This window comes from Lycorma delicatula, chromosome 9, assembly GCF_047948215.1.
Source record: "Lycorma delicatula isolate Av1 chromosome 9, ASM4794821v1, whole genome shotgun sequence".
Lineage (NCBI taxonomy): Eukaryota > Metazoa > Arthropoda > Insecta > Hemiptera > Fulgoridae > Lycorma > Lycorma delicatula.
The window spans coordinates 24,534,264-24,556,630 of NC_134463.1; the positions used below are offsets into that span (position 1 = coordinate 24,534,264).

At 30.5% G+C, this 22,367-nt stretch overlaps 1 protein-coding gene across 1 annotated transcript in view; it reads right to left on the reverse strand.

Annotated features, from left to right (window-relative positions):
* Nucleotides 1–279: 279 nt before the first annotated feature.
* Nucleotides 280–22,367, reverse strand: part of LOC142329877 (uncharacterized) — a 43,778-nt gene continuing 21,690 nt past the window's right edge. Inside the window, exons 8-11 of the mRNA XM_075374766.1 lie at nt 20,431–20,584; nt 19,189–19,488; nt 10,136–14,219; nt 280–1,050 (exon numbers count right to left, since the gene is read on the reverse strand). Of these exons, the coding sequence (XP_075230881.1) occupies nt 12,723–14,219; nt 19,189–19,488; nt 20,431–20,584 (1,951 nt within the window). The 3' untranslated portion in view covers nt 280–1,050; nt 10,136–12,722. The remainder of the gene's footprint in view (nt 1,051–10,135; nt 14,220–19,188; nt 19,489–20,430; nt 20,585–22,367) is intronic.

Consider the following 22,367-nt stretch of genomic DNA (forward strand, 5'->3'; position numbering starts at 1 on the left):
CCATAAAATCTTCAATATAATTTCTAAACTTATTTTAATTTTTTTTACAAATATCAAAATTTTTAACATAATCTGAATAATAATTTATACATATTTTGATATAATCATAAATACCAATTTATAAAAATATTAATTTCCACCTATACATTTTTTAATTCTACAATAATTATTATTCTACTATTATTTAATTCTACAATTATTATTCATTTAAAAACATTGAAAACCAAATTACGACAAAAAATAATCCATCAAAAATACATTAAAGCTACAAATCTGTTACAGGTTGCCAATAAAAATTTTTTGTAATGCAAATTATTAAAAATTTTAAGAAAATTTTTCAACATCACTTTCCTTAAAACTTTTGGGTAGAAGGTAAAATGATAACTGTATATCAATAATAATAATAATAATTATTATTATTATTACTGAATGGAATATACAGATCCCATTATCATCCACAAAACTTGAGAAACATTTTTCACACTTTCATTAATATCTACAAGTACATTATCACAAAGAAAACATATAATGTGGAATAAGAAAGGAAAAAGAAGGAGAATATTTACTGGCCTCCTTTCAGGAGGCCAGTTTAAAAGGATGTTTTAAGACATATCACACAAAAAGCAATTTTTAAAGACAATTATTATAATTAATTGCACAATACAAAATTTAGCAAATTATTAATACACATGTAATATTATTCTTAATATAAATTAAAGAATTACAGATATGTTATCGATAGAAACTGAAATAAATATATATAAAAATAATGTGATTAATTGTAAAAAAAAAATATAAGAAAGTTCACAAGCCTGTCAGGTTAATCACAAATTAAGTGATACGCTTTATTAATATTTTAAAATACTACTAATAAATAATTACATTTTAATGATTTCTACTGTCCAACTGTCTTCAATATACAAGAAGTACTTTCTAGAAAGAATTTTTTGTTGTTTCTTGTTGATTTTTCTCTTACATACTGATTTCCATTCTTTATTTTATCTCTTTCTTTCTTATTCTGGCACTTTCAATTATTGAAAGCTTCTCAACCTATTACAACATTTTTAACTAATTAAAATTATATTTTAACTTCATTTTTATTAAGTTCAAATTCTCTGCTATGAAAAGTACTAATGGAAAAAGAGATGAAGCAAAGAAAGGTTATACCGTGTAAATATTCCTGATGTGCAATTAAAAAACTTACTAACATGAAAAATTATAAATTTGATTCAAGAGACAGGTTAAAAGTTGCAAACAAAACAGCATTAGATAAATACATATATAAAAGTTCATTTATACATTATAACTGTTTCTTGAAGTATATCACTTATAAGTTTTTAAATATAATTTTCTAACTTGTTAAAAACATTTCTATTTTTTAGAATAATGAATGTTAAACAAAAATATTTAAATATTTTCATTAATCTATGTTAGAACTTTTGTAAAAGTACAATAAAAAAACTGTTTCACAAAAAAATATATAAATCTTTAAGAAATTGTAAAAAAATTATCACCTTTGAAAATTACTTTTTCTCAACTAAAAATTATGTTACTGAGATGTAAACATCACAATGTTAAAACTGAAACACACAATGTTAAAGTCAACATGATAATACTATTATCATGATTACTATTAAAAATAATACTGTATAACACCAAATATTAAAAATGATCAAAGAACAAAACTTGGTTATAGAAAACAAAATTTGGTAATTTTGGAACCTCATACATCTGTGTTGCCAAGGTAAGGGATATATGTCACTTTTTCAGTGAAATAGAGTTTATGTGATTCACAGCTTGAAAATGAAGTTGTCTTCTATGTTTGAGAAAGAGATATTTGTCATTTGTCTTGTTAAAAATATATTAACACTAAAGATACTTTGATATAGAGGTAATTTACTTGTTTTGAAAATTGATGAATAATGATATATGTCAGTCAACATATACCTTCTTGAACAAAAATCTAAATTGATATATATCTCAGAAAATTTGTATTGAGGCTATCTTTGTGATTGGTTTGTATGTTTACCTGACTGTTTTAATGATCTGTGTTAGTGATTTACCTGCTAGATATTTTCTGAAGTGTGTTCAGCAATATTAATGTCATTTGTTAAAAACTGGAAGCCATTTAGATACTACTAGATTGTAAATAATTATTTCTCAAGTTGTTCAACATTAAACAAGTTTGATTATGGGAATGTGTAAAGATGATTCAGATTCTGTTTCAAGAGGTAATTATAATTCTACTTACAATCATTATTTATAGTTAAGTTTAGTTTAGTTTTTGGTTACAGAAAAAGCAACCTAATGCTTTTAATAATAAATGAATATTATTCTGAAGTCTATAGTCTAGTGAAGAGCTTAAATGAATCGCTGATTTGAGAAAGAGCATCAGTCACAAAATGTAAAAAATCAGCTTTTTTGCTATGAGAAAGAATTTAAGAGAATGCATATTGTGCCGAGAAATGACATCAGTCATTGTAATGGTTACCTAGATATAATAACATAACAATAATGCTGGTTTGAGAAAAGGCACCAGTCATATGACTCATGCCCCTTTTCTCTTATCAGTTGAAGTATGCCTTCAACTTATGGAAAAGGTGATATGTTTGAAGAAAATGACATTGAGGTATTAGGCAAAGAACTTAAAAAAATTTTAAACTAAATTTATTATCTACCATATCATTTGAGTAATCTTTTAGACTGAAATATAATATTCTAACATTTTAGTCGTTGAACAATCATTTTTTCTTCTGATGTTCTTCTAAATTCACATTTGTTTGAGAAAGGGCACAAGTTGGAAAATTCTAGGAAAATTCTAGGACAGTATACTCAAATTTTTTTTATTTCAGCAAAAAGCCACTGTACTTCTTTACACTAAAGAATTTTGTAAAACATCCATTTATGCTAATTAAGTCATTTAAATGTTCCAATAACATTTTTTTACTCTATTGAAAAATTAAGATTTTGTGACTGATGCCCTTTCTCAAATCAGTGATTCAAATGCTCTTTTCACTGTTAACCTAAAATCTAACAATAACAAAACAATAGCCACAGTTGTAATATATTTTTTTATCAAAGCGAGTTCAAATTTCTTCTATCCTTTACACGGATGATTATAATTTATTACCAAACTTTTCTGTATATCTTCTGTCATTTCTTTTGTTTAATATTGTAAACTGAAGCAGTAATTCTAGTAACATGAGGTTACACTAGCATATGCACATATGGCAGCTTTATTTTAACTCTTACTGTTGCAAAATTTTACAGTAGTTTTAGGAATGAACATAATTACAATCATTGATTACTGAAAAGTGGAATAAATCAATTTTTTACATTCTAGGCAAACTGACTTATGCTGTTAATCTTATTTCATTTCTATTACAAGCTTTTTTTTATATCTCAGTTTATTGACTAGTGGTCAGTTATAAGTTACATGTTTATTTGTCTCTTGCAAAGTCCAGCCCTGCTCAGTTACCACCTTCAGAACTAGAAAATTTATTCAGCAATTCTGAAGATGAAATTTTGAGATATAATCCAAAGAAAAGAAGAAAATGTACAACTGGGAAACAATCGGTAGATACTGAAATCACCTCAGTTTTAAACACTGTATGTACACATCTGATAAATTCAGCTGCTGTTACTGATAATACTGACATAACTAAAATAAAAAAGTTAAGAAAAAGTGTAAATGGGATAACCCGTGAAATAAGAAGGCTTAGAAAAAGTAGAAACATAGCTAAGTCATACATAACTGAAAGTGGAAAGTTAGAGAATGCAAAAAACTTGAGATGTGCAGAATGCAATGTAGAAATACATTTTTAGATTATGATCATAAAGAAATATTTGATGTGCAAAAACATTTAAAAAAATTCTAAGCCTCAAGACTGTAATCTTGTTTGTGAGAATATAAACAGTTTCCCTTGACAGGAAAGCCATTACGGAACAAGTAAAAGCACAAAACAGTATCTTAGTTCTGATTTAAATTATTATAAGATGTACTGTGCATTTAAAGTTAGGTTTCCCTAATCAAAAGTATCTTATAGGTCTATCAACATGTATTAGAGAAGTGCTACCATAAGCTGTCATTTGAAATCCTGAAAACAGATACATGTAGAGTCTGTGACAGATACAATGCAAAAATAAAGGTAGCAAATACAGCTGCCAAACAGTTTTCCCTTAAATCTCAACTAATTTTACATCAGAGAAAGAACTAACTTTACATAAAAAAAGCTTTAGATTTGATGTACAGAAATATGAATGAATCACAGTTACCACAAAGTGATGTTTGCTGTATTTCAATGGACTTATAGCAGGTATTATTTTGCTCTACACTGACCGAGAGCAACATGTTTTACATGCACCTACTTTCCGAATATAACTTATGCATCCATATTAGTGACTCCGAGAATAGTTATATGTGAATATGGCACGAAGGAATTTCTGGTCATAGAGGTGATGAAATCTTCTCATGCTTTCTTAAATTTTTCAGTCACAATTTTCTGCAAAGAAAAAGCTTGAAGAATGGTGTGACAACTATGTCAAGCAAAATAAGAACCGAATGATAGTGATGACTTATCTATTTAGTAGCTAAAGGGTATTTTAAAAGCACTAATATACAATTTTTCACATCCAGTCATAAGTACATGCTATGTGATAGAGATTTTGGTCTCCTAGAGAAAAGGAAACATAAATGTAAAACTATGATCCCCAATGAAGTACAAGAAGTTATGACATTAAAAAGAATAAATTCACCACCTTTTAAAGTTATATAAATGCAAAAAGAAAACTTTTTTGATCTTGGAGTTGTTGCCAAAATATCATGGTTACATGTTTTTAATGAACATCTTCCTAAAATTTTAACAAAGCAGGTATTCAATGAATTAGAATACTGGGCAATACAATCAGTATTTAGAAAGGGTAAAAGTCACTGACACATCATCAATTTAGATAAACTTCCAGCAATAAATACATCAAATAAAATTACTAATGAAAAGAAAAAAGATCTATCAGTGCTGGATTACATGATGAAAAGTATCATGATTTTTCAAGATTTATATCAATAAAGTATTAACATTTAAGAATAAATTTTGTAGCTTTCTTCTGAAGATTCTTTTACAATACTATTGCATTAAAGTTTGTTAGGTTTTAACTGTTTTTCAGCAAGATTTATTTTTTAAGCAATTTTTTTTTTACTTTTTTCTTGTATATTATAAACTTTTGGATAGGTTAAAGAAATCTTTTAATAATAAAAATCATAATGATTATTTTTTAAATTCTGTTATCTGAATGTTTTTCTTAATTTCCTACATTGCAGGAAAGACTTACCTTTATTTTTCAGTGAAAAATAGTTTACAGTTATACTATCATAAAGACTTGTAAAATAAATTCTTTATTTTTGTGACTACTAATATTTTTATTAAAATTGTATTAGTTGGCTCACTAATATTGTATTATTAAAAAAAAAACCAATATAAAAAGTAAAGCAATTGTGAGATTGTAGAGTTTTTTATCTTGTTTTTGAAAACTTTTGATCTTGGCACTCAGTTTTCTACAAACAATTCTCAATTACTGAAAGTTAGAAGACCATTTACAACAAATGGCATACATTGAAAGTTTAAAGATAAACACTAAAGATAAAGAATAAAGTCACTCAATGAAAAAGAGCACCTGAATCAAAGCATATTTTGAACAATCTAGTTAATTATGGTCATCATTTGAAAATTAATAATTGAGATCTTAATGAAATTTGTAAACTTTGTTTTATGAATACTTTTGACATAACCAATAAGTTTATTATTACCAATGTTTTAAAAAAAGTCAAGAGTTTGCTTGGGGGTTTAGTCCCTTACAATTGTAGGGGCAAGCATCCTCTGATATAAAAACTATCTGGTAAGGTAAAGGAACATGCTAAGCAGCAAATTCTCTCCATAACATCACATGAGAGTCATTACTCCCAGGCCTGACAGTGAAAAAAATATCTCCCTTCTCATTATACATTACCATATACACATCAGAAGTACAGACAAATAACTGAAACACCAGTTACCAGAAGTGCTTAAAAGGAATATTTCATGAACAAAATATTGCAATTAAAAAGGTCAAAATTAACTCAAAATGCAAATTTATATACCTTCAGGTGAAGAAAAAAATATTTTACAAACAGAACTGGACAAACAACATTCATTTGCAGAGTTAGTTTATGACAGAAAAAAAAATTGAAAAAAAGTATGCAAAGAGAATGACAATATGACTGCCATAACTTTTGGCATGCAGCAGTGTTTCCCCATACCTCTCCTACAAACTGGAGTTGCAGTTTACAAATGGTTATTATGGACTTAAAGTTTGATGGTATACGACTGCAAGGAGTATCAGCCATATTGTTACATGTGATCCAAACCAGATGGAGGAATGACAATATGACTGCCATAACTTTTGGCATGCAGCAGTGTTTCCCCATACCTCTCCTACAAACTGGAGTTGCAGTTTACAAATGGTTATTATGGACTTAAAGTTCGATGGTATACGACTGCAAGGAGTATCAGCCATATTGTTACATGTGATCCAAACCAGATGGAGGAAGTGTAGCAAAACAAGGCTACACTTCTATCTCTAGCACCTTCAGGGCACGCCTTCTCAAATTAAAAATTTAACTATATAAGTTCAGATAACTGTGGGAAGCAAAAGAGAAATAGATACATGGTAGCAACAAGTTTGTTGGTGTTAAAAAATAGTGATTGTTTTCAGACACCAGATCACAAATTCCTAGTCTCAGGTCATACTTACATTGAGTGTGATTCTGTACATGCACAGATAGAAAAGAATAAAAAAGAGGAAAATTAAGACAGTAGAAATTTTTCATTTACATGATTGGAATCAACTGGTTTGACAAACTGTAAAAACACCCTTTCATTGTATATCATATGACCAAATTAAATTTCTATGAGTTTTATCAGTTGTTGAAAACAGGTTTACAAATGAAAAAAATAAATGATGCCAGTGAAAAATTTGTATGGAAGAAGATAAAATGGTTGCAAATTGAAAAAAATAACCTCTTTCTTACAGTATAAGAAAACTTTGGATGAAAATACACCTTTTAAAATAATGTCAATATTTAAAAGAGAATTCACCATTTCAAAACTACAGTTGGATTACACATTCAAGGCCAGAATCCAAATCAACTGAGAAGAAAAAAGATTTATAGGATTTATTGCCACTGATTCCAGATGTCTTTCATAACTTTTATTGGAGCCTAACTACCACAGAGATGAAAGATGTAGTCTAGGCATTGTAGAAGATCCTGATGGAGAAAACTGATCTTTTTCAATATTATTTTAGTGGATTTTTATTTTAGAATGTAGTAGTAATAAGTTTACAATTTCATGAAATTTAATTATTGTGAATTTAATTATTGAAATAAAGGCGTAAACTGGGGCTTAATACCAATCCAAATTAGATCTGCTGAAATCCATGTGGTCTCGATTCTACGACCTCCACGAGATGTTGCTCTGTTCAACTGATCCAGTTATCACCAAAGTTGCGTATGTCAAGGACAAGGTTTATGAGACCTGCATGCTTAATTATTCACTCGCTCGGCCCTCGCTCATTCAAGCTATCACACAAAAGGGTGAGAATGTTGACCTCTCAGAGCCGTTTCGGCGGGATAACACCACCTCTGCTCAGTTCAACAATCCGGCGATTAGAGGCATGCTTCTGGACATCGCTCTACCTCAGTTCTCAGGATGGCTCTTTTTGCGGGACCTTTTTAATTCATTAGTGGCCTACAACACGGAACTGCCCAGAGTTATAAAAATACAGTATCTGAGGACCAGCCTCAAGGGCGAGGCAGCTCAATTGAAGAACCATCTACCGATCACAGTTGACTTATTTAATATCGCCTGGGGATTAGTCTCTGCTCGCTACGACAACCCACGCCTGCTCATCTCTATTCAAATCACCAGGATGCTCGATGCTCTAACCATGGGCATACTTATCGTCGACAGCTCGCATGGGTAAGAATTTTACTGGACTCCACTTCAGAACTTTCTCTAATTTCTCAACAGCTCGCTAAACGCCTGAATCTTCCTCACATGCAGTCGTCCTTGGTGTTGATCACTGGAATTCGTAGTGTCTCGTTTGGGTGCTCATCTGATCTGGTTCAGCTCACTCTTTAATCCCGCTTCTCGAACTTTTCTCTCATCTGCACAGTGTTCTCTCAACACGGTCACTTCTTCTCGCTCTCGCATGCACAGTGTGTACATGAATGTCCTCAATTACTTTTTATTAATGCCTTCTGAATTGAAGCTCATGACTTGGCTGCATCATACATCCAACATTGGACATGTTTCAAACCATCAGCTTACTTAGTCACCTCCAGCAATTCATATGCTGTATTTTAATAAAATTCCTTACCTTTTCTCTACTCAAGTTTTTCTGAGTTTACTTGGCTTTCTCAGTTTTCTCTTTTTGTGCCAAATCTCCCAAGGATTAGATCTTGTGGATTCTGGATTCCTTTGCTCGCTCTATAAGGTCTCTTACTCTCTGCTCTCTTTCTCGGTTTTCTCTACTGCTCGAGGTTTTCTCAGTTTGCTCGGTTTCTTCAGTTTTCTCAGTATGCTCAGGTTTTGCTCAGTATGCTTTCATCGGGGAAGATGCCAAGCAAGCCATCATACTGCTTCGTCATGCTCGACTCTCTCAACTGCTTATCCAGGATCCTCATCTTCAGACTCTCCATGGAGGAACTCAGCTCACTTTAGCTCAACTTCGTCGTCGCTTTTGGATTCTTGGTGGCCGCGCGGCGGTTTGCTCTTTCATTTTTAACTGTGCCGTCTGTTCATCTCGCGTCGAGGTCACTGTCAGTCTTTATATTCTGATTGTCAAACCAACTTCGTTGGAGCGGATCAACAACTAATATGGCTATTTTCTTGAGGGACACTGGAATATGCAGCTCTATCATCTGTGTTACTCAACGATGGCATTCAGTGGTCGTTCAATCCTCCTGGTGCTCCCCATTTTGGAGGAAAGTGGGAAGCAGCCGTGAAATCAGTGAAGTTTCACCTTGCTCGCACAGTCGGGATGTTGTGCTCACATATCAGGAGCTCAGCACGCCTTTAACACAAATTGAGGCCGTACTCAACTCTTGGCCGCTCGAACCACTCTCAGAGGACCCAAACGATTTCTCGACGCTCACACCAGGTAACTTTCTCATTGGGGAAGCTCCCATTACGGTACCAGGACCTTCTCTGCACCAGCTTCCAATCTCTAGACTTACACGATGGCAGCTCATTCTACAACATTTACAGTCGTTCTGGAAGGCCTGGTCATCTAGTTATCTTCAGCAGCAGCAGTCCATCTCCAAGTGGCACCATCCTACTCACGATATCTCAGTTGGCTCCTTGGTCCTGCTCACAGATGAGCGGTATCCCCCTTCAAAATGGCTGCTTGCTCATGTTCTTCTCTTCACCGTGGGAAGTATGGGCTCACTCAAGTCGTTACAATTAAAACCGCTATCTCTACTCTTACAAGACCTATCACAAAGCTTGCTCTCTTGCCCATCTGCCCCCAACCCTGATAACACTAATAAAATTTTTCTGTGCTAACAGAAAATCGTCAACAACTCCATTGCTGACTGCCGGGGGAGAATGTTCAGTTTTTGGTCGCAGACACAGCGTTGTTTAAGAGCCATCTTTAATTTAATAGTGTTCTAAAATACAAATATTGTTTCATGTAAACCACATGGTAACTCATGTCGTAACTGCATGTAAATTAACTCTCACCTGATCTCAGTCATGTGTAAGATAGTACTAACTTATTCATTTACAAAATATGATATTTAGTCACCGTTTGAAGACATTCTTTATCATCTGCTTTCAAGTAAAAAAAAGAAGTGTAGTGTAACCATGGACACATTCTCAGTTTTGTTTATTTGGTTATAAAAAAAAAGAACTTAATTCAATTCTTAGTTACTTTTTTTTTGTGTTTCAAAATGACTTAAGCTGTTTTCAAGTGTATATATTTTTTTGTAATTGCTATCATTGAATTTATAATCTAACATATATATATTAAATTATTTTTTCTTTGTGTCTACATTTGACTATATAACCTAATAACTGAGTTTTAATTTAATTTAACTGACGTTTAGTGTTTTTTTAATTCCTTTTCAAATCACTACCTCAGGCCAGACTCTCGATTTCTCTCAAACAATAGGCCTGTAAGAAATGAAAATATTTATCTGTGGTTTGATGTTACAGTGGACGAGCTAAAAAATTATTTTGCCCAATTATACTAATGTTGCAATATCCTACACCAAAATTGCGGCATTATTGGTATAATGAGCTATAATCCATACTCATATGTATAAGGAAATAATGCCATTCAAACGCTTTGTATCAATTAGTAAATATCAATATTTGTGCATATCTACATTTTTGTTGTTGATAAAAAAAATTAGACCAATCACAGAATATTTGAATATAAAATTCCAGGTTTACATCCCCAAAGAAAGAATATGTATCGATGAAAGCCTTATGGAATGTAGAGGTAGGTTGTGCTATATCCAATTCAACAAGGCTAAGAGAGCACGTTTTGGTATCAAATTTTATAAATTGAATGAATCAGAATCCGGCTACTGCTGGAAATTTTCGGTATATTGTGGGCAAGATGGTGAGCATAATGAAATGCTGGCTAGTGAAGCTATAGTGATAGAATTTCAAAGGATTAACCAAAACAAGGATGGTGAGCTACACTAGTTGTTCTTAGACAACTAACTGGTATAGCTCACCAAACCTTAATAAAAAATTATTGGTAAACAATACCTGTAGTGTAGGGACTGTTAAGCGTGATAGAAAAAATATGTTTACCAAGTTGTTCAGTTCCAAAACTCATTATGTCCATCTTTTGAAGAAAATTACTTACAATTTATTTCCCTAATTCCCTTAAAATAGCATGTAAAAATCATGTTATTTTCCAGAAGCCACAATGTGCCAAAAGGAAAATGAAGGAAAAATTAACTTCACTACCTCTGGTCAATTTGTACTGCAACAAAATTCAGTATGTCCAATGTATTTATTACTGAATAGTATTTATAATTTGCAGAAACCCACTGTGTCTTTATATATTTGTTAACATTAACAAATTTGTTATTTTAATAATTAACGTATGACATACAAGGTGAAATCGGGGTTATTTTCATTACTTTTACATTTGGCATTTACTGGTGTCCTTGCAATCAGCTGTTCCCTACAGTCTTGTAATATTAAAAAATATATAACCTCTTTATGCTGATGTTGCAAATGAAGTTCAGATTATTTTGTGTACGTTTATGCTGTTATATTAATATTGTTTTTGTTACCTTACATCAGGCATTCAAATTCATGGCCTGCGGGTTGCATGAGGCCTTCAGATTATTTGTGTGGCCCAGGCTCAGCCAATATAATGATATAAAAAGTAATGTCGCCTTCCACACAGGCATACAAATTCTCTCCCACTAGCAGTAAATATTTTAGCAGTAGACTACCACATTCCAGACCAGTAGTCTAGTCAATAGTCTTGAACAAACTGATTTGTTTTGTGGGTGTAAGACAGGTTTTATTTTTCTTTTGGAGAACACTTTATTAAGATTATATTATTTATTAAAAAGTTCTATTATTTTAAACAATTTTAACAATCATTCATTTATTTCAGTCTTTGTATTCAGCGTGTCTATCGAAACCAAGTGGTAGTAAAAATAGATGAAAAATTGCTGACAAACACAGAAACTTCCAAGAAAAGTGGGAATTGGAATTTTTTTCTGTGAAGTAAATAATAAAATTCTTCCTGTACTTGTTTAAAAGACAAAATTAGAAAATTAAAAAATATACCTGAAAAAATGCGACCCAGTTAAAACTTAAATTTCATAATGCAAAGGCTGATGTAGTTTTATAAGTTTACAAGATTGAGGAAAATTGTGTTAAAATTTTAAATTTCAGTGTTCAAAAAACTTAAATCTTGCTTAAATTGCCCAGACCAATCGGCAAATTACAAACAACAAATGTTTGGTACAATTTTAGCATTTCTGAGGGTCATTCAAAATCTTCAACTACACAAAATAAATTTGCTTATGTATAGTTAGAAAATGAATTTTCAGTCATCAAATTTTCAAGACTACCAAATCTGCATCGTAATTTATACCTTGTGAATTTCAATGTGGCCGCATATTACTGATGGATCAGAAATCCAGGCAAAATCATTTGCTAGCTGTAACTTGCTAACAAAGAATTTTTGGATCATGCTTATTCAAATTTTTTTTCTTATTTTTAGCTACAGAATCGTTTCTCGAGAGATTGCCATGCAGTTCATTATCAGCCTGTATATACATTTTATATAAGAACAAAGAAAGTATGTTTTAACTTTATAAAAGTCACCCACAGGGTGAAAAATGCACTGTTTATTGGTCAATGTGAATTACAACTATAATTCAGTTATGGTCAGTAGCCAGAAAGGACATCATAATTAAACAGGAGCAACAGTTATCATTATATATGTTTTTGACTGAACAAAACAATGTTGCTATACACAGTATATAGACTACAAAGGTTACTGCATTCATTACACACTAAGAAAAAGTAATTTTCACGTTTTTTAAAAATCATCGCATGTTAAACTGTACTATACAATAATAAAGAAAATTTATAGAAAATACTGTTATAAAAATAATTACTATACATCAATAATACTATTTCTTCCTAATAAGAGGCCAGTATATTAGGTTGAGGTGATGTTGCAACTTGGGCTACAATAACAGGATGTAATGGAGGGGGAGGAGGAGGTCCAGGAATACCAAGTAAAGGAGGTTGTGGAGCTGCTGCTGGAGGACGGGCAGATGGTGGGTTCGTTGTATTATTCTGTGTTATTCCAGCTGTACCATCTGGATGGTACTTCTTCAAATGCTTCAAAAGACCTGCACGCTCATTAAATGTTTTATCACAATGTTGGCAAACTTTATGTTCGTTACTATGGCTTCTTCGATGCGATACTAAATGACCTTTACATGTAAAATCTTTCGGACAAAGATCACATTGGAATGGTCTCTCTTGCGGTCCATTTTTTGTATGTGAACGCTGATGGAACATTAAATTACCTTTTAACTGAAACGACTTGCCGCATTCCGCACATATAAATGGTCTTTCCCCTGTGTGACTTCGCATATGATCAATTAAATTATCCTTTTTAATGAATGGTTTTGAACAAACATTACAATTATAATCAGTTTCCAAAGCATGTTGTTTAAGATGATTATTTAATTGTTCCTTTCTTGTAAAAGTTTTTTGGCAAAATTCACAACGGTATGGCGATTCTCCTGTATGAATACGTAAATGATTTGTAAGATGTTCTTTTCTAGTAAAACTTTTTGTGCAAAATGTACAACGATGAGGTGATTCACCTGTATGCTGTCTTACATGATTTGTTAGATGTTCTTTACGAGTAAAACTTTTTGTACAATACATACATTTATGTGGAGATTCACCGGTATGCTGTCGTACATGATTAACAAGGTGATCTTTACGAGTAAATGCTTTTGGGCAATACTGACAATGGAAAGGTGTCTCACCAGTATGCTGCCTTACATGATTAACTAGATGTTCCTTACGTGTAAATGTTTTTGTACAAAAACCGCAACGATGAGGAGATTCATTAGTATGCTGTCGAACATGATTCAAAAGATGTTCTTTTCTTGTAAATGTTTTAGAACAAAAATCACAACGGTGTGGCGTCTCTCCGGTATGCCACATAATATGATTTGTAAAATGTTCTTTACGAGTAAATGACTTTCCACATATATCACACCTAAAAGGTGTATCATTAGTATGTGATCGTAAATGGCTTGTAAGATGTTCTTTACGAGTATATTTTTTACCACATACAGTACAAGTATGTGGAGTTTCACCTGTGTGCCATAAAACATGATTCATAAAATGTTCCTTTCTTGTAAAAGATTTTTTGCAGATATCACAGCGATGTGGTGTATCGCCAGTATGAACAGTTACATGATTAACTAAATGCTCTTTTCTAGTAAAACTTTTACCACAGTACTGACATTTATATGGTGTTTCTCCTGAATGGCATCGTAAATGATTTTCTAAGTGTTCTTTGCGTCCGAATGACTTGGTGCAGATAGTACAAGCATGAGGTTTATTTGGCTGTGGTTTTCCCAATTCACCATTAAGTTCCTTGGCAAATACCTGAAATAAAAATCCAAAAATATTACATTGAAAAAAGCAACCCCATAAATAATATGCTAGCCCAATCACTACTAATTTAATAAATGCATCTACAGTTTCTATACCACACAATTTATATTAATTAGACTATTGTTAGCTTTAGTGTATTACATTCTAATTTTTAATTAATGTTACAGTAATCATTTAATTTGAATCGCTTATGGAAATGCATTTTTAATTTCAACAACTGTTATGGTCATTAATTAAGCAATAAGTAAGTAATGTTTATCCAGAAAAGTTGAACACAGAAGTAAATTTTAGAACTGTTTATACTTTACAGTTAATTTAATGGTCATACAAAACAGATCTTTATTACAAAATAACATGTTTTTATTATAGAACAGATATAATAAAAATTTAGCCCAACACTCAAACAAATAACAACCAAGCTGCTAATCATTACGGGATGGGTTTTTTTTACTAACTTACTCAGAATCTGATCACAGTTTTTAACTACAACACTTTACTTATCAGTTAATTTATAAAGAGGGAGATGTAACTTAAAAGAAAATTATATCTGAAGTGTTCTATATATAGATTTGTCTAAAATTTTCCAGGAAAAATAAATAAACTAGGCAAGGTATTGTTTCCATCTTATTTTCTTCCTGTAAATATCTAAGAATATTAATTAAATAAGCTAATGTAATTAGTAAATATCATTATAACGTTATTTTAGAATAAAATGTTGTATCCTTCAAAGACTAAAAGTTATCAAACATAAATTAAGTATTACAAAGAGTCCATTAAGGTTGCATTTTGTTTCTTTATTGTTAACATAGTTCTAAACAAATATTTTTGTAGCATCATTTGTTTGTGACTATAATAATTCTAGATACTTCATGATAATGGTGTATTAAATTTTGAAGAACATCAAGTAAATGAAGTATAAAAAGAAAGTTAATATAGTCATACAATCTAGATAAAAATATGTACAAGCTGTAGGTTGTAGATTTAATTCAATGTAAAAAAAAAAAATGTACTGCACAATTATATTACATTACACAAACTATATTATTAATAAATCATTATACATATAGATAGTATTTAACAGATAGTATTAAACAGATAACAGACATAACACACATTCATAGTCAGTCCACACAATACATACTGAAAACAAAAAATTAATAGTGACAAGATACTAAATTTCATCAGTAATTATTTAATTTAAAAAAAAAAAAAACAGACTGACATTAATGTATCCTAATTTTATAAACTACTTTTTGATAAAAAATTTTTGTGTTTACATATATGTAGTTATTTCAACTTGTCACTCTAGTAATGATTTATTGACTGGAATGAAGATTAAAATGAAAAAAGAAGCAAAAAACAAGCTACTGTAACAATAGTTAAGTATAACTGCAATAAAAGAAAGTTTATGATTATTAATTTAATTTGGAAAATATTAACAACAGTGCCATAAACCACAAGATAATAAATTAAATATATATGAGGTCTGTAAAAAAAGTAATGAGACTAGTTTTTTTGGGCAGCCTAAGTGGCAACACTCTAAAGTTACTAGTAAACATATGGTTATATGAAGACCTGATTTACATTAGGTATTAATATTTCTAGTCTATTGTTGAGATGTAAACAGTGAGATGTAAACAAACTTTCGTGAAAATAGTTTTTGTTGTGCATTACAAAAATGAGTTATACTAATTATGAACAACGTTGTGCTATCAAGTTTTGTGTCAAACTCTGTGAGAATGCTACTGAAACTTTTTAAAAATTGAAAAGGGCATATGGAGATGATGCTCTGTCACGAGCTCAAGTTTTTAGGTGGATTAAAGCATTTTCAGATGGCTGGGAATCAATTGCGGACATTCCACACTCTGGAAGACTGTTAATGTCAAAGATGGACAACAATTTGAGTGAATCAGAGACTTTTGGAGTTTTTGTCTACAGGACAGACTGTAAATCAATAAATTTACCAAGAAATTCTTGAAAGAATGCGGAAAACAGTTGGCCATTGTGAGACCAGCCTTCAAAGACAATGGATGCTGCATCATGACAATGCACCTTGTCACACTGCACTCTCAATTAATGACTTTTTGGCAAAGAAAAACATTCCTATAGTTGCTCAACCATCTTATTCATCTGACTTGAGTCACTGCGACGTTTTCCTGATCCTGACTTTAGAAAAACATCTCAAAGGACACCATTTTGGAACAGTAGAAAACATAGAGAAAAATGTAGCTGACCATCTGAAGGATATTCTGGTTTCTGAGTTCTAACACTGCTATGAAGAGTGGGAAAACCATTTGAAGCGTTGCGTGGCTTACCAAGGGAATTATTGGAAGGTGATAAGAGTTCATATATAACTGGATTGTAAATAAAAAGTTTTTCGGAACCAGTCTCATTAGTTTTTTTACAGATCTCATATGTATGTGTATCTTTTTTTAGCCTCCTAGACCACTGTTAAGTATTGTTTCAAACGATGAAATGAAATGACAATTTTGAGGAATGTGAAATGCCACGCCTGACAAGCACCTCGAAATGAAAGGCTGAGATGCTATTGCTCATGGCACAGAGGCTGAAAAGTATCTAGGAACAGTATAAATATTTTGTTTGGGTTACTGATAATGGAGATCTGCAAATATAATTCACTATTAAAAAAACTACACAATAGTTATCTTCATTAAAATTTTGAAGATATTTAAGAACTGAGATTATCTGTGAACATAAAAATAAGGCTCCTAAGTTGTAAATTCCCTTATTTCTCTTACACTTTTGTGTTTTTCTTCTTTCTTGATCTATGAAGTAAAACTGTGAAATGTTGAAGATTCCAATGAAAAAATAAGTTTTGAAAGCAAACACATTACTAACTACTCTCTCATATTTTAATGGATGAAGCTAGCTATAACACATATATCGCTATAGCCGGGAAAGTAAAAATTATCAAAAAACCAAAAACATTTAACTTTGGATAAGTACATATCAGTATTAAATATAACAAGCAATATCAATCAAATAAAAGATCAATGTTTATTTAATGTGTATTTTATTAGAAAGGCAGTAAGAAGAACCTGGAGAAACTGTAAGCAAATTTCAAAGAATTTCTAAAATTTACATCACTTTCTAAAATTTGAAAGTGATGTTAAGACTCCTTATTTTATACATTAAAACTAGCATATTCAAAACTGAAGGGAACAATAAAAATAATTTAATTAACCAAATAAAAAAAAAAATTAAAAATAAATTAAATATATAATGCAAAATTATATTTAAAAATATATCTGCACTTTCTGAAATCATCTTTCATTTCCATTTGACTATTAAGTATTTCTATGATTTTAATACATGATACAGTATCGCAACTATTAAATAATAGTTAGAAGCTAGTAAATAGTCTTTTCAGTTCTCAAAACTTAAATAAATGTAATGTAAAAATATATTATTCCTTCATAAGGGAAGCGTGAAAATTCCTGCAGCTTTTCCTGTCACCCCTCATAAGACTGCTTGAAATATCTTCCAACATTTCTTAAAATTCCATTTTAAAAAGTTTGTTTATGCACAGTTTAAATAATCTAAAATGGTATTGAAACTTTGGGTGACTACTGTAAATGGAGATAATATGTGTGATTTACAATAAGTTAAAACTTTTTAAATGATATAAAGCCATTGTACAAATTAATGAAAGATGTGATCACAACCTAGAAATTAAAAGTAATTTTTTACAAAAAGTTCAAAGAAAATTTATTCAACTGGAAGGGGTTGCTTGCCTCAACTGTATCACCTTACTGAAATGGTTTCCATTTCTTACCATTTCCTTGCACTATAAAAAAATTGTTATGGCTAATTCATTCCAGTTATTTCATTTTCTCGGATCTGCTACATTTCCTCTCGGTGATTCAGTGTTTTCCCTTGATTTCTGAATCCAACTTTCTTAAAAACAGTATTCGATAACCTACTTTTTAATGTATCTTTCAAATGAAAATCAAAATTGAAGATGATCTAAGAACTGAAAAACATTTCTCAAATGGTGAATTTTGTTTATATATAGGCTGTTCATTTGTTGATATTCAGACATCACCTTTTTTTCATTGTAAAAATCTATCAAGTAAATGAAACAGGGCAACAGAATGCTATTAATGAGGGAATTGATAATTAATAAATCAATGTTTAATATGTTTTAATTATTTAGAAAAAAAAAAATCATTATTATTATTAATAAATTCTACGTACATATTTTGATGGTTTATATTTTATATAATACTTAGCAGACCCAGCAATGCTTTGCTATTGCTAGATTTGAGTGTGTGTGCGTGTGTGTGTGTATATGTATATATATATATATATATATATATATATATATATATAGATACATAGATTAAATGAACACGATTGAAAGTTTGATAAAACAATCAAAAATGAACATTATGGAACTTCACAAAATTTAACCTTTCCTTTATACCTTTCCCCCATTTTCATTTTTACTATATACCCTTTTCCTTTCCTTCCCCCATTTTTTATTTCCCTTATTTCCTTTTTCCCCTTCCTCTTTTCTCCTTTCCCCTTTCCATTTTCTTTCCCCATTTTTCCCTTTTACCTTTTTCAATCTTTCCCTTTTCTTATTTTTTCCTTTCTCCCTTTTTCCCCACACATAAATCAGTACTATAATTTTTTAGTCTATAGCGAACACATACATCGGAAACACTGAAATGAAATCATAAAATATTTAGTATAGCATGTGTTGCTTTTACAGCAACACACGCTGTTTTTTTTAAAAAAGGTATGTTTTTTACACATGTTTTTTTTACCACAGGTAACAGGTGTGACATCTTAGGTATATAAAAACACAGACATATTCAAATGCAATGTTGTGTCAAAATTTCAAAGTTGTGAAGAAATTTCGGAGATTTAAGATTTTGACAAACAAACATATATATTTTTAATTTAATAATATTAACTAATCATATAAACTTACTGAACACACAAGATTTTTCTTTTCATTATGATATCGTCTATGAACAATCATTTGATATCTGTACTGGAAAGTCTTGCCACACAAATCACATACATGAGAATGCTGTGGAGGTGATGGAGAACTAGAATGAGATGAATTACTTTCTTCAGAGCCTGGTTTTGTGACAACACCAGTAGCAGTAACCTGTGGTAAGCCAGTACTGGTAATTGCTGTATTAGCAGTAATACCCATACCTACACTCTGTAATTTACCAAAAACTTCATGGTATGCCAGTAGTTGATTCAAATCGTCAACATTTACCTGCAATTAAAAAAAAGTTATTTAAAAAATTAAACAGATGGGCTTTATGCTTAAAAATTGGTTAAGGATTTTAAAACAAATTCAACAAGAACTCGCCTGTCCCAATTAAAGCATAACTGAAGCCACACTATGAAGCATATATCTGGAAACAACAAAACAGACATACTTGAAAACTACATTTCACTCAAAACCTAATAAAATTCTTGATTCTAAAGAAATTAATTTCTGTCATCAGATTACATCATCTACATTTTTTCTAGACTGTAATTTTTCCTGCCTACCTCTTAACAATGTAAATTTTTATTTCAAATATGGTAGCTTTATATATTTTTTTTTTCAAATTTTCTCGTTTCTTGAGCCTTTGTTCAGTTAATCCAACTCAGCCAACATCTCATAAAGGAGCCTGTCGTGAAGGATAGCCTGTTTGCTGTCAAACCACAACCAAAATGTTGGAATCAATTTTTTTTAACATGTATAAAAGGATTGGACCAGGAAAAATCAGGATAAGTTTATTTTTTTTTATTATATTTCAGAAATCAAAATAATAATACTAAATAATTTTTTCATGTACTTTGTAAATAATATTTATTTTATACAACAGGATAAAGAGTGAAGGATGAATAATATTAATTATTTTTTTTTAAATACATTAAATCTCAAAAGTAACTGTAAATTTTTAAAATTTTTATACCTAGTCATTACACAGTACCAAACGTCCCAGATGACAAACTTCACATCCTTTCAAAATTAAATTGTTTATTTTCTCTTAAAGTAAAAAAAAAAATTAATTTTTTTAATTGGTTAGTTCTTTTTTTGTTTTTGAACATGGGATGCATTGATGCATTATAAAATAAAGAGTAAGGGCTAAAAATAAAAAACTGAAGCAGTTAATATAATGCTGAGTATTACTAATAATAAAGCTGACAGATAAAATTTACCTACCTTGTACATATTTTGTGGTAAATCCATGCCACCGGTAACTGTTTTATGATCAGTTTCACCATTCAGTTTTAACATGGAAGTATCAACTGCACTTCGTAAATCTGCTTGCTGAAGTGGTAATGACTGTGATGTTTTCAAATCTTGTGGAGGATACCTATAAAATGATCATTTTTTTAAAACATACTTGCTAATAAAAGCAGCATTTAATGATACAGTGGAAACATATTTTAGAGTTCTACTAAAAGGTGAACCTTGATCTATGTCATCTTTATTACATTCTCAAACAAATGAATATGAGGAATTAATAAACAGAAATAACTGTAGATATGCAGCCAATGTAAATGTTGTATTACAGCAAACTGTTTATTTACTGCTGATTCATACAAAATCCAGGTCTATCACATTACTCTAAAATAACATAAAACTGTAAATAAAAGCATGTGTATAATATGTTTATTATTCTGTCAATGAATTATTTCACTTTAGCACAATACCAATTAAAAATAAAATAATTGCTCCAGCAAAGGATTTCTTCAGCAGATTAGATAATCTTTGATGGATCACTTCCCATAATCTTCTCTACATATTCATCATGATTATTTTGTTGTGAAGAGCTGGGTATAACATTCAAAACAAGTTTACTCTTTTTATATTCAGATTTCTGTCAAGGTAAAGAAACTGTTTCTTTATGACATTGTAATTTAGCCTATTAATTAATGTATGCACTAACGAATGTCAACACCAATTACTGTAACTGCACCAACAAAACATGTTTTCTTTAAATCTGTTTTATGAAAACATTTTAAAATTACGTAATTCAAAAATACTTTGATTTGCATTATATATGAAACTGGCACTAATGGGTGCACACTTAATAAAATAAATACAGACTTTGAATGTATAATGACTAGCCAGTAAACCTTGAAAACTTATCCTCTACCTTCTATAAATAAAGAACAGAAAATGATTTTAAAAAACTTTTGGAACAGAATACATGAAAAAAGATATTAACCAGTGTGATTAAGGTAAAGGACAAAATTTTTACACAAATAAAAATAAAATTCATAATAATTGCAAAAATGTTCTAGACCAATGTTCAAAATATCTATTGTTTGGAGTATTTTACTAAGAACTGCTACTGTCTGTTACTAGGTTTCCTGTATAATTTTCACCCATACTAGCTAATATTTTAAAGAACTTACAGAAATATAATATAGTTACCATATAAGTTTTGTTTTCTTAATACCAATCATAGAAAATAAATTAATAAGCACGAAAGTACATTGTTTTCAAATTGTTAGTTGTGATTTAATTAATGACACTGCTTTAGGAATAATCAGCTTGAGACAGAATAAGAGCTACTTTTAAACTGAAATAACCAGTTTATTCCCTGCTGTGGGGCATCATAATTTAAAAATAAGAAAAGATTTTAAATTTAAGGGAAAAAGTCAATTTAATCACAAAAATCATAAAATGGTCTGTAAAACAATAAGACAGCTCAAATAATTGTTCCTTTACTGAACTTTTACGTTTAGGGATCCTTTTTTTATTCTCTTAAGGGTTATTAATAAAAATCATTTTTACTTATTGAACATGTCAGATTTCAGAATTCAAACTATTTCAGAAACAAGAATCAGTGATGAGCAAAACACTGAGTTTTCTCTTTAATTTAGCGAGCCTAAAAAAATTGTTTATTTAATTAATATTGCAAATTTTTATTAAAAAAAAATCATGCTAAAACTGAACATTACATCATGTAAACAAATTATGTACCTTCTCTTTTGCCCTTCTAGCGTGTTTTTGGACAGATTTGGCAATCAAAGAGCCCTTGCTTTCTGCCACCTTCTGATCACTACTGAAAAAACAACTATACCACTTTCATATTCCTTCCACAGACTAAAATAGTAAAGGGAACGAACACATGCAGAATAAAAAAA